At 41.1% G+C, this 13134-nt stretch overlaps 1 protein-coding gene across 9 annotated transcripts in view; it reads right to left on the bottom strand.

The window, feature by feature from the left end:
* TENT2 (terminal nucleotidyltransferase 2) overlaps nucleotides 1-13134 on the bottom strand; it is a 119968-nt gene that overhangs the window by 87277 nt on the left and 19557 nt on the right. For 6 of the 9 annotated variants that reach the window (XR_001628494.2, XM_016431331.2, XM_016431330.2 and 3 more), the window contains 2 exons: nucleotides 1252-1437; nucleotides 279-398 (listed from right to left, as the gene is read on the bottom strand). Coding sequence is in view for 8 of the 9 variants with exons in the window: in XM_016431331.2 (XP_016286817.1) it covers nucleotides 279-398; nucleotides 1252-1400 (269 nt within the window). In the remaining variant the exon portion in view is untranslated. Of the gene's footprint in view, nucleotides 1-278; nucleotides 399-1251; nucleotides 1438-2412; nucleotides 5193-13134 lie in introns of those variants that run through there. The other 3 variants (XM_016431328.2, XM_056824814.1, XM_056824815.1) reach the window with 2 other exon arrangements.

Genomic DNA, 13134 nt, shown 5'->3' with positions numbered 1-13134 from the left:
AAAATGCTACTCTTTCTCTATCCAGCCCATTTACCATTCTAAGCCAATATTTTCATCTAATCCTCTGACTCTAAGCCCAGTGTTCTACACCACGGTACCAATGTAATCTATACCATTTTATCTCCTATATCCTTATCCAATTAACTTGTTCAGATGCCTGTTGCCAATGCAAAATTTAGCCCCCAACTCACTGACAGACTCAGAAAATAATTAGAAATACCACTATCCATGATTGGTCTTTATTAACTTTCGGAAGAATTATTTTTAAAAGTGCTTACTTCCTTCCTCGGAATACTGGAGAAGTTGATGTTGATGTTCGTATTGGACTTCCATTTCCATAAGATAATGACTGTGTTGGGATAGGTGAAAGGTTCCCACTTAAGAGAGTTCTTGGTAGACTATTTAAAAGAAATAAATGTTCACAGGATAATGATGAATAATATATTCTTTTTTTTTTTTAACCCTTATCTTCTGCCTTAGAATCAATACATTGATTCTAAGGCAGAAGAGTGGTAAGGGCTAGGCAATGAGGGTGAAATAACTTGCCCAGGGTCCCACAGCTAGGAATTGTCTGAGACCAAGTTTGAACTTACGACCTCTCATCTCTAGGCCTGGCTCTCAATCCACAGAGATACCCAGCCAGCTGCCCCCATATATTCCTTTTAAAGAAAAAAATTCAGGGGAACAATAGACATTCCAAAGGAAAAAATAAACCTATTGCTTAATTTAATGGAACCTCAAAATTAAACAGGATATCAGAGGTCATGTAGTGCAACTTATAATAATTAAACAAGAATCTTCTCTACAACATACCCAAAAAGTGGTCTTCCAATCTTTAATAATGAAAGCTCTCTAATAAGAAGGGCCTTATTCCCAACAAAAGTAGATCATTCTACTTGCAGACTGTTGGAAGTTTTGCCCTTATATCTAGCCTAAATCTGTTTCTTTTTAACTTTCACCCATGGCTTCTTCAAATACTGGAAGTTCTCTTTCTCTCAACTCTTTCTTCTTCAGATTAAATATCCCCAATTCCTTCAAAGGATCCTCATATGATCTTAACCCAGATTGCTTTCTTCTAGATTTCTTTAACTTACTGATATTAACTCATTGACTTTGGCAAAAATGTTGCTTCCCAGAACTAAACATACAGCTCCAAATATGGTCTGACTAGGGCAAAATAAGGGAACACTTTTTAACAACGCTATAGCCCAAAAGACTTTGGGGTCAAAATCAAAAAGCCATTATACTTACTCTACATTTTGACAGTTGAACTGGGCATCAACAATCTGCTGGTGAGAAAGAGTTGGGGATAGGTTGAGGGGAAGTTTGAAGAAGTTACTGGGCTGTTGAAACTTTGGATGGAAGGGTGGACGACCCAAGTTTGAGGAATTTGGGAACATGCTCTTGTTCACTTTACGTGAACATGTATTTTGTTACCTAGATTAATACAAAAAGAAAATATTATAATTTTCTCTTCTTGTCCACTAGTAAGATTTAAAAAATATATTATTATATAATACATAAACCTTATGGTACATAGTCCTGATATAGACAATTACTAAATGTCTAATGTCTTCCAAATATAATTTGTATGCTTTAGTTATTATTGATTAATGGGTTTCAACCCTAAGTTACCAAGTTACATCAAAAAAGGAGGTAGGCCAGAGATGTAGAAGGTAAGGGAAAACAGAATAATTACTATGCTGCCCACAGAACATAAAAAGCATAAAGGCACATCTCTAACATACTGGCCAAAATCCTTAGTGAAGGATTTAACAGTAATATAAATAGGCATTGCATATATTAGGTGTAGCTATGATCTGAACCATTGTAGTGAACCCACTATGAGACCAGAAGTTCATTTTAGTATTAAAATACTGATCTAGATGAATCACATACCAAAATAAGACATTAAATAAACAGATTTTAAATTGTATGATATAATCATTAGCTCAAATTATGAGAAAACTTAATTTTATCATATAAAATCTAGAATAAAAAATTGAAATATTAATATTTTACCTTTATTCAATCTATTTTTTATGTCTATCTCTAATGTAAATTATAATCTTATAGAATCTATGAAACCAAGGAGGGATTCAGTATGGTATGGGTTGTGAAAATGAGAAGCTCCCCTCAATATCTTAATAATGCATATAAACTTTATCTTTCTTCCTTCAATATTCCATTATATGAAACTATGTTATCAGGCATAGTTCACAGTTCTTTGTAATATCCTACTGTAAGGAATTCAATGTCTCATCCTCATCATATCCCAGTTATCTGAGCCACTTTCATTGCGGAAAGGAAGCATCCTAACTCCAAAAAAGGAGTTAATTACCTAGCTTAGTCAAGAGAAGTAAGGCCGAGAAGCCTGGCTTCTTACTCTAAGTCGGGATTCAGCACACTCACCTCTGCTGACTCTTGAGCCCTAGAATTTGTGTGCCCTGCTGCATCAGCAAAGAATGGATAGGTGGTGCAAACTAGATGAAATTCCAAGAGATTCTGGCTACAGGTACACCCTTACAACTTCCTTGCAAGTCACTGTTATCCATTATCAGTACTGAGCTTACATATGTCCCATAAAATACTTCTGGTTGATGGTAAACAATCAGAAAAGATTCCGGATAGTGAAAGACGCATCACAGCCAATTCTGTTGCCACAAATGCACTCCATCTATCTAGAAATGCTATCAGATTTGAATTCAGAAAGCCTTTTAATTTCTCTCCACTAAATTTATACACATATCTTAGATATAACTATATATGATATGCTTTGTTTTTTCTTCTGAACCCATGTCAGCAATCACAAAATACTCTAAAGTCCCATATAAACCTACAGCAAAGTCTTACATCATCAGATTTACAGCTAGAAGAGCCTCAACATTAGTCAGTGTTGGAGCTGAGCTGACCTAACTACCAAGTTCAAACATGCCTCATCCCTCTGTAACAATCCTGGTTCCAATACACAGCTCCCCGCCCCCAAGTCTTGTCCTGACTAGCTAGGCAGCATCAGGAATTGAGCTCTATCCCCAAATCCTATCCCATTCTCTCATCCTCCAGTTCTTTCTCGGCAATTGATATAAACAAATCATCTTCAGCATTTTTCCCATGAAGTTAATGACTATAATCTATTCAATGGCTCTACTTAAAATAGATTGAATGTAAGATTCCTAGGCACAAGCTTCCTTCCTTAATCACCACTCCCTTGTCCCTGTCCATTCTCAACCCCATCCCATTCTTCTCTATCCTTCCATACACTCTGAAATTCCTTTTATTGTTTAACACAGTGCCTTTCTCATTAGACCTGCACCCTCTCTTCTCCAAAGAAATTACTTTCTAGATTTTATTTACATGTTTATATGTTATTCTCCCCTCTTGTTTCCTGAGGTAAAAGAACTTGGCACAGTACCTGGCATAGTAAATTTAAATAAATGTAATATAATTTCCTCATTTGAAAGATAGGCCAGAAAAGTGGAATCCAGGCCCTCTGACTCCAAAGTCTTTCTTCTGTACCATACCACCTGACCCAAACTTCATCTTACCTCTCCTCAAACCAGTCCAGGAGTTCAAACCTGAACAGGGTTCAAGAGATATTATGTTACTGAAGTTATACTAAAAGAATTAATTGCCCAGTTACAGACAATCCCAAGTACAAGAAAGTTGGTTAATTCCATTGCCACAGTTGCATTTTGCCAAAGGCATTATCATTAGTGCAGCCCATCAGAAAACACTGGAAAACTTTGGAAAAACCCCTAAGGTATCATCAGTTTTTCCAAACCAGAGAGAAGCTCTCTGATCCTCCAGACAAGCTTTGGGAAACAAATGAAGCATCATGTCCAGGACAATAGGGCAATAATATCCACTAACTCCACTAGTAAGTAACTTCAGAAAAAGCATCTCTAGCTAATAATAACAAAAGAACTTAAAAACAATCCACAAATTCCAACTCCATTTTTTCTTTTAGAGTATTTAGGAAAAGCGCGTTGAGGGGAAAGCAAAATGACAGATGAAATTTTTTAACTAAATCCATAACAAGAATTTGTTTTCCTGTTTTAAGTCTAATACTTGGAAAATGTGGTTTCACAATATTAAGAGCAAGGGTATTACACTGGGATTTTAAAGTTTCGATTTCCTTCATTCTGCTGAGTAAAAGAACCCTTTAGTCACACTTCATACTCAATATGCCTCAAAAGTACTGAGTCATTTTATACTCAATACTCTAACCCATAACACTCAAAAACAAAGAAAGGGATGGAAGCGAATGGGGTTGGGTGGGAGGGAGAGTAAATTAAGGGAGTAAAACAATTAAACACAAGCTCCAGCCTTCTAGTAAAGGGACCAAAAGAGAAGAGCTGACCAACAGGGCTAGGACAAGAATCCCATTTCTCTAGCTTAGTTAGATAAGTGGGAGGGCCGCATCCTTAATTAGTTACCAGGCGTCAGCCTAGCGCGAGAGATAATAACAGTTGGGCTAAATCTTGCACAGAAACACAAAATAAAAAGTGCAAGCTAGCCCTCCACCTTTCCCTCAATTTTAATGTGCAACTCTCCACACCGAGCATTGATTGCCTCAATCTTCAATGTCTCTACGCTCGCACTTGCTTTCTAACCCCACAGAAGGAGAAGGAGGAGAAAGAGATGGCGAAGAAGCTCTGGCCAACGGTGCCCGACAAGCCAGACAGGAGGACGGAAAGTCCCTGAAGCCGTAGGATCCCACGAGACCGGCCCGGGATACAGCGCGGCCGGGCCCGGGCCCGCCCTTCCCGGACACTCACAGTAGTCCTCAGGGAAGTGAACTGTCACCGTCACCAATGGCCCCGGGACCCTCGAAGGCCGAGGCCGAGACGACGGCGGCAGGGGAGGCGGCAGCGGAGGTGGAATAAGATGAGACTTAGGTGACTGTTGCGGCGGAGGACGAGGCGGCGGGCGGGGTCCCAGGTCCACCCGGGGCAATAGAGCCGCGGTGCCAGCCCCTGAGGTTTGCTTGCTCTGCCGGGGGGTCAGTGGAGAGCGCCAATCCTTCTTGTTCCGAGATGTAACGAGGTTCGAGAAGAAAGAAGTGGGAAAGGAGAAAGAAGGAGACACACAAAAGGAGGGGGTGGAGGTCCGAGAAGAGGCCGCGGACTGGTGGAACGGAAAACTACGGTGACGGAGACAGGCCTTGTGAGACACACTCGGAAGCAGGCTGCGACCCGGAAGAGAACACCCGGGAAAAAGGGAAGACCCGGAAAGCCGCGGTAGTTCGCGCTTCGGTTCCCTTCTTGCCAGCCAAATCGTACTACAGTCTGCGCATGTGTAGGAGGAACAGCAGCCCCTGCAGATTGTCTTGGACTCACTGCGAGCTCCTCGCGCCTTCTCTGACTGCACGGAAGAAACGGAGGACAGTTCCGGGACTGGGGAAGGGACTGGAGGGGAAGGCAAAGGAGGGGAGTCTAGGACAGTGTCGGCTACCCTAGCTCCCAGGAAAGGAATTTTTCGGGCCCAGCACTGCTTTTGGTCTCCTCGCAAATTGATTTTTGAGACAGTTATCCCTTCCAGCGGGACTTGGAGAGGCTTCCCGACACCCATCTCCTTGGACACTGCCTAGCTCCTGCCCTTGGGCCCAAGCGTCACCAATGTGGCTTTGTGGCCTTTGACCTCGGGGTGGGGAGCCTTTGCAGCTACCAAAAGTACGTGCCTCCTTCCCTCCCTCCCCCACCCCCACCTATACACCAGCTGCATATTTTGTGGATGGCTGACTAGTGGATAGGGTGCTGTTTTATTTACTTTTCTCTTGCCATGAAAACTGCCACCCATCTTCCTTGATATGACCCGCTTTTAAATTCCCTACTTCTCTGACCAGGCAGCCAAACACTTTCTCTGAGGAGAGATATATTAACAAAAAGCATGTAATGCTGTTTATCCTCCCCACTCGCCCCCCTTTTTTTTCTTTAAAATAAGCATTTATTAAGCATCCACAATGGTGCCAGGCACCAGGGTAAGCACTTGCAAAAGACAGTCAACTTGAAGTATGGAGACCCAAAGTTTTCCCCTGTCCCATGAGAATTCGGCTGGAGGGACGTCTCAGACTTAGCCATTTCAGCCTGAATAATAGACCTTAAAGCAGAGGTCCCCAAACTACAGCCCTCCAGCCACATGTGGCCCCCTGAAGCCATTGATCAGGTCCCCACCCCACTTCCAGAAGGGGCACCTGTTTCTGTGCTCCTGGAGTACTGTATATGGCAATGCTCATGTACAGTACTACTTCCGGTGACATAATCCTTTGCGTGGTGCCTTGTTCTGAGAGTAACTGAATGAGAACGAGGCACCATGCAAAGGATTATGTGGCTGCACAATGGAAGCCAGCAGCTTGGTGAGAGGTGATCTGGGGGAGGGGATTCTGCGCTGGGTATACTGCTGCCCTACTTATAGTGGTGGTGATGGGCCTGTGCAAGGTGTGACAGGCCCATTACAGCCAGCACTACTATCCCAGACAGTGGTATACAGTGTCACAGGCCCAGCACTGCCTCCAGCACTATATATAGGCAACAGATAGTGGTGATCTGGCCTGTGACATCAGCAGTGGGCCTCTACTATGGGAATCCCACCACTGCCACTGGATGTTTTATAAGACACCCCCTTTGGGGGGGGGGGTCAAATTAATATAAGACAGTGTCTTATTTTCGGGGAAACATGGTAATACTCCCCTAGATGCACAACATATTGGCCCCTGTTATAGGAGCCATTATGTTAGCAGTTTGTTGATTTAAATTTACTTGTTCTTTATTTTAAATTCTGTATTCCCATTTTGTTTTTTTTTTTTACTTTAAAATAAGATATGTGCTGTGTGCATAGGGATTTGTTCATAGTTGTTGTTGTTGTTTTAATAGTCCGGACCTCCAACGGTCTGAGGGACAGTTTACTGACTAGCCCCCTGTGTAAAAAGTTTGGGGACCCCTGCCTTAAAGTAATGGATAATTCTAGCTTATAGGTGGGGCTGGCAGACTTAATCAAATGTTTAGTCTCAGAAGTTTCCTCTTTTGTATCAGAGATCCCTTCCCAAAAAGACCAACACCTGGGCAGGGACCATCTTTTTAATATCTATTGTAAGTAGGCCATTCCCTGACACCCCAGCCTTTGACTGAGCTTTGTAATTCTTCATTCCAGAGATCCTGAGGATAGACAGGTTGTGGTGCAATCTGTAGAAGGAAGATTAACTGGGGGACCTTTCAAAGATTTTGAGGTCAATCATCAGTTTAGAGGAGACCTTTCTTTGTTCTCTCCCAGCCAGTTGCTAGTAAATCGTGACCTCACAGACACAAATTATCATGTATTTACTTTGCTTGCAATTTGAGGGGCAGGGGTGTCTATAGTCATACAAATTGTTCCCCCAGTAGCATGTAATGCCTAGCCTAGTGATGGCAAACCTATGGCACTAGTGCCAAAGATGGCTCGCCCTCCTCTCCCCACCCAGAGTTTGTTACTAGAAAGGCAGAGGAACGTGGGCAGAGCTGCTTCCCACCCCCTCTCCACCATGCCTGCTGACATTTTTTCACATCTCCCACCCCTCTGCCCAGCAGCCAGTGGGCACACATAGTGGATAAGGTGGGCAATTCACAGGTGGCAGAGCTGGAGGGTAGCAAAGCACTCGGGCCACTCCTCTCCCCATCTTTGTACTATATGAAGATGTTCCTCACTTCACCCAGCAGCCCAATGAGAGCACTTCCTCCCTCCCTATGGCATAAGGGGGTGCCGGGGGATGGGGGAAACATGGCCCATGATCTCTAGGGGAAGGGCACAGCACTCAGTCTGGGGGATGGAATGAGGGGGCAGAGCCTGGCGCTCAGATCTCCATTTTACACATCTCTGAAAAGTTCCCCATCACTGTCCTAGCCCTTAATAGGCCTTTAAAAAATACTTGTCAAGAGTCAGGCAACTAAGAACCTACTATATATATTGAACACAGTGCTGAGCACTAGATATTCAAAGAAAGACCTACCTCAAAAACAAAACTTAGTTCCTACTGTCAGGGAACTCACACTGATAGGAAAGACAATACAAACAACTCTATATAAAGGAGATATGTACTGGGTAAACTGAAGATAATCTCAGAGCTGAATTAGCACTACTAATAAGGCATGGGAAAGGCTTCTTGAAAAGGTGGAAATAGCTAAGGTGTGAAGGAATATTTAAGGCAGAGGTGTGAAGAGGAAGAATTCCAGGAATGGGAAACAACCAGTGAAAATGTCCTGAGTTGGAAGAAGTATCCTATATGAGGAATAGCAAGAAGGCTAGCTAGTGTCAATAGATCTTAGAATACATGGAGAGTGATAAGATGTAAGAAAACCGAAAAGATATCAAGGAACTGGGTTATACAGAGCTTTAAAAAACAAATAGGGTTTTATATTTAGTCCTGAGGGGGGGAAAGGACTATAGAGTTGATCTGATAGGGTCAGACCTGCATCAGATAGTAAGCATTAAGTGCCTACTATGTGCCGGGCATCATGCTAAGCAATAACAGGAAAAAAGGAGGAAAAGACAATTCCTGCTCTCAATCCAATGAGGAAGACAACATGAAAACAACTATGTACTGACAAATTTTATAAAACCCAAAATTTACCTTTGTACCACAGGAACTTGCCTTCAAGGAACCCCCAAACTGACCCTGGTCCCAGACTGAACAATAAGCTATCAAGCACCCTAAACAGGAGTGATAGAGATACTTCAGGACCCTTTTTGGTTTCTTGGTTTCTCTTATTGTATTTGAGCCTCTCCCAGATACTCAAGTCTCAAGCTACAATTTCTTTCCCAAGCCCCTATGTAACTAGTCAGTTGTTTCTCTGGCTATATTTCATACAGTATAAATAACACCCCTAAATTGCTTAGTTTTAATGGGAAAATTCTCATGAAGGACATTCCCATTCATGATGCATTTTCCTGGAGACATTATACCCAGAGTCCCAGAACTTGATTCAGAGTGGTGGTCATAAGAACTCTATCTCCCTCATCCTAATGAAAGACTTGTTCTTTTTAATATTTTAGTGGTTCTGTGTTTTTCCAGGTTGACAGTACAAATAAGGCATATGCATGATAAACTGGAAATAATCAACAGAAGAGGAAACTAGTTATGGAAGGAAAAGCTTCTTATAAAAGGAAATATTTCAACTGGGGCTTGAAGGAAGCCAGTGTAACAGTTAGTTTCTAGTAATAGAAATATTATATTTTATGAGGTTTATTAAGATTGTTAGAAATCAAGGATACAAAATAATAAAACCACTTGCCTAGGGCTGATTAGCCCATTCACATTTTACTACATCTTGCCATGTCCAAGTATAGGAGGAAGAGGTCGAAGTAGGTATTGCAGTCAGTTTAAATACAAATTGTGGTCTCACCTAGGTGGGGACTCAGGTGAGATTATAGGGAATTCTGGAAAGTACCAAGGACTTCTGGGGATTGAAGTCTGGGGTTCAAATCTCCATTTATACCAGGAAGTGGAGATGAGGAGGGAGGACCTTCAAAACATGCAAGAAAACCAATACAAATGTCCAAAGTTGGAAGATGAAGTATCTTGTTCAAGAAACAATAAGGAGGCTACTGTCACTGGAGGTAGAAGACTATTGTTAGTCCAACTGACAGGGATTCAACCCTTGAAACAAATGAGATCAGAGTGAGGTGTTATATCAAAGTCTTATTGAAAGAAAGGGGCAACAAGGGGAGTCCTGGTACTAGTAGAGGTGGCAGTGAAGTTGGGGTAGGAAGGAAAGGCAAGAAGGAGATTGATGCCAATAAAGATGAGTGGATATGGGTTTAGCCTCTTATAGGATAGGAGGAAATGGGGCAGCTCATAGGTGGCAAAGCACTCAGGCCACTCCTTTCCCCATCTCTACACTCCATGAGGCTATTCCTCACTTCTCCCACCCCTCCTCCAAGCAGCCTAAGGGTAGCACTTCTTCTTCCCTCCCCTGTGGGCCCCTCCCTGTGTGTGTTGGGGGGGGGGAGGCACATGCTGGAGGTGTGGGTGAATTTACTGAAATTTGGATTAGAAGGGATAACCAAAGTCCCAGATGCTTGGGAAAAATGCATTAGCTAATAGTCCCAGATGCTTGGGTCATTGAGATGTACTTGAAAGTTGATTAATTATTTAAGAGCACTTTTTGTTTTTATTTTTTTGTTACAATAATCATTTTATTTCCCTCCCTCCCCTCTACCCACCCTTTCTGCAGCCCACAAGCAATTTCATTGGGTATTACTTGTGTCCTTGATCAGAACCCATTTCCTTGATGTTGTTTGCACTAGGATGTTCATTTAGAGTCTACATCCCCAACCAGATCCCTTCCATCCATGTATTTAAGGAGTTGTTTTCCTTTGGTGTTTTTATTCCCACGTTGTTTTCTCTGGATCTGGATAGTGATTTTTCTCGTAGATTCCTCCAAGTTGTTCAGGGACATTACACCGCCACTAATGGAGAAGTCCATTACATTCAATTGTACCACAGTGTATCTGTCTCTGTGTACAGTGTTCCCCTGGTTCTGCTCCTCTCACTCTGCATCACTTCCTGGAGGTTGTTCCAGTCTCCATGGAATTCCTCCACTTTATTATTCCTTTTTGCACAATAATATTCCATCACCAACATATACCACAGTTTGTTCAGCCACTCCCCAATTGATGGGCATCCCCTCGTTTTCCAGTTTTTGGCCACCACAAAGAGCGCAGCTATGAATATTCTTGTACAAGTCTTTTTCCTTATTATCTCTTTGGGGTACAAACCCAGCAGTGCTATGGCTGGATCAAAGGGCAGACAGTCTTTTAATACCCTTTGGACATAGTTCCAAATTACCCTCCATTGTACCCCAAAGAGATAATTAGGAAAAAGACTTGTACAAGAATATTCATAGCTGCCCTCTTTGTGGTGGCCAAAAATTGGAAAATGAGGGGATGCCCTTCAATTGGGGAATGGCTGAACAAACTATGGTATATGTGGGTGATGGAATACTATTGTGCTAAAAGGAATAATAAAGTGGAGGAGTTCCATGGAGACTGGAACAACCTCCAGCAAGTGATGCAGAGTGAGAGGAGCAGAACCAGGAGAACACTGTACACAGAGACTGAAACACTGTGGTTCAATCGAAGGTAATGGACTTCTCCATTAATGGCAATACAATGTCCCTGAACAATCTGCAGGGATCTATGAGAAAAAAAACTATACTCAAGCAGAGGACAAACTGGGAGTAAAAACACCGAGGAAAAGCAACTGTTTGACTACAGGGGTTGAGGGGATATGATTGAGGAGAGAAGCTAAATGAGCACCCTAATGTAAATACCAACAACAAGGAAATGTGTTCAGAGCAAGGACACATGTGATGCCCAATGGAATCGCCTATTGGCTAGGGGAGGGGTGGTGGGAGGAGGGCAGGGAGGAAAAGAAAATGATCTCTGTTTCCAATGAATAATGTATGAAAATGACCAAATAAAATAATGTTAAAAAAAAAAAGACCAAATTGCCCTCCAGAATGGTTGGATCAGTTCACAACTCCACCAGCAATGCATTAATGTCCCAACTTTGCCACATCCCCTCCAACATTGATTACTTTCCCTTGCTGTCATCTTAGCCAATCTGCTAGGTGTGAGGTGATACCTCAGAGCTGCTTTGATTTGCATTTCTCTGATTATAAGAGATTTAGAGCACTTTTTCATGTGCTTATTAATAATTTTGATTTCTTTAACTGAAAATTGCCTGTTCATGTCCCTTGCCCATTTATCAATTGGAGAATGGCTTGATTTTTTTGTACAATTGGTTTAGCTCTATAAATTGAGTAATTAGATCTTTGTCAGAGGTTTTTGTAATGATTGTTTCCCAATTTGTTGCTTCCCTTCTAATTTTGGATGCATTCTTTTTTTTGTACAAAATCTTTTTAATTTGATATAATTAAAATTATTGATTTTACATTTTGTGATTTTTTTTCTAGTTCTTGCTTGGTTTCAAAGTCTTTCTTTTCCCAAAGATTTGACAAGTATACTATTCTGTTTTCTCCTAATTTGCTTATAGTTTCCTTCTTTATATTCAGGTCATTCACCCATTCTGAGTTTATCTGAAACCTAATCTCTGCCATACTGTCTTCCAATTTTCCCAGCAGTTTTTATCAAATAGTGGGTTTTGGTCCCCAAAACTGGGATCTTTGGGCTTATTATAGACTGTCCTGCTGAGGTCATTTACCCCTAGTCTATTCTACTGATCCTCCTTTCTGTCTCTTAGCCAGTACCAAATTGTTTTGATGACCATGGCTTTATAGTATAATTTGAGATCTGGGACAATAAGTCCTCCTTCCTTTGCATTTTTTTCATTATTTCCCTGGATATCCTTGATCTTTTGTTCTTCCAAATGAACTTTGTTATGGGTTTTTTAGTTGTTTTATAGTTTATAGAGTGTTTTATATATATATATATATACATATATATATATATATGTATATATATATATACATATATGTATATATATATATATATAGAGAGAGAGAGAGAGAGAGAGAGAGAAAGAGAGAGTGTTTTATAGTTGTGTTCATATAGTTCCTGTGTTTGTCTCGGCAGATAGATTCCTAAGTATTTTATATTTTCTAGGGAGATTTTAAATGGAATTTCTCTTTCTAATTCTTGCTGCTGAAATGGGTTGGAGATATATAGAAATGCTGATGACTTATGTGGATTTATTTTGTAACCTGCAACTTTGCTAAAGTTGATTATTTTGACTAACTTTTTGGTTGATTCTCTAGGATTCTTTAAGTAGACCATCATATCATCCTCAAAGAGTGATAGCTTGGTCTCCTCGTTGCCAATTTTAATACCTTCAATTTCTTTTTCTTCTCTAATTGCTATTGCTAGCATTTCTAGAACAATGTTAAATAGTAGAGGTGATAATGGGCATCCTTGTTTCACTCCTGAACTTATTGGGAAGGCTTCTAGTTTATCCCCATTGCAGATGATGTTTGCTGATGGTTTTAGGTATATACTGTTTATTATTTTTAGGAAATGCCCTTCTATTCCTATACTTTCTAGTGTTTCCAATAGGAATGGGTGTTGGGTTACAGTTACTTAAAGGTTTATTGTCTTCTTTAAACTCAGACCTTGGGGAAAAAAGTAAACCAAAATCTTTGTCTT

This window comes from Monodelphis domestica, chromosome 3, assembly GCF_027887165.1.
Source record: "Monodelphis domestica isolate mMonDom1 chromosome 3, mMonDom1.pri, whole genome shotgun sequence".
Lineage (NCBI taxonomy): Eukaryota > Metazoa > Chordata > Mammalia > Didelphimorphia > Didelphidae > Monodelphis > Monodelphis domestica.
Note: the sequence above shows the minus strand (reverse complement) of the source record. Positions and strands in the feature narration are given on the sequence as shown.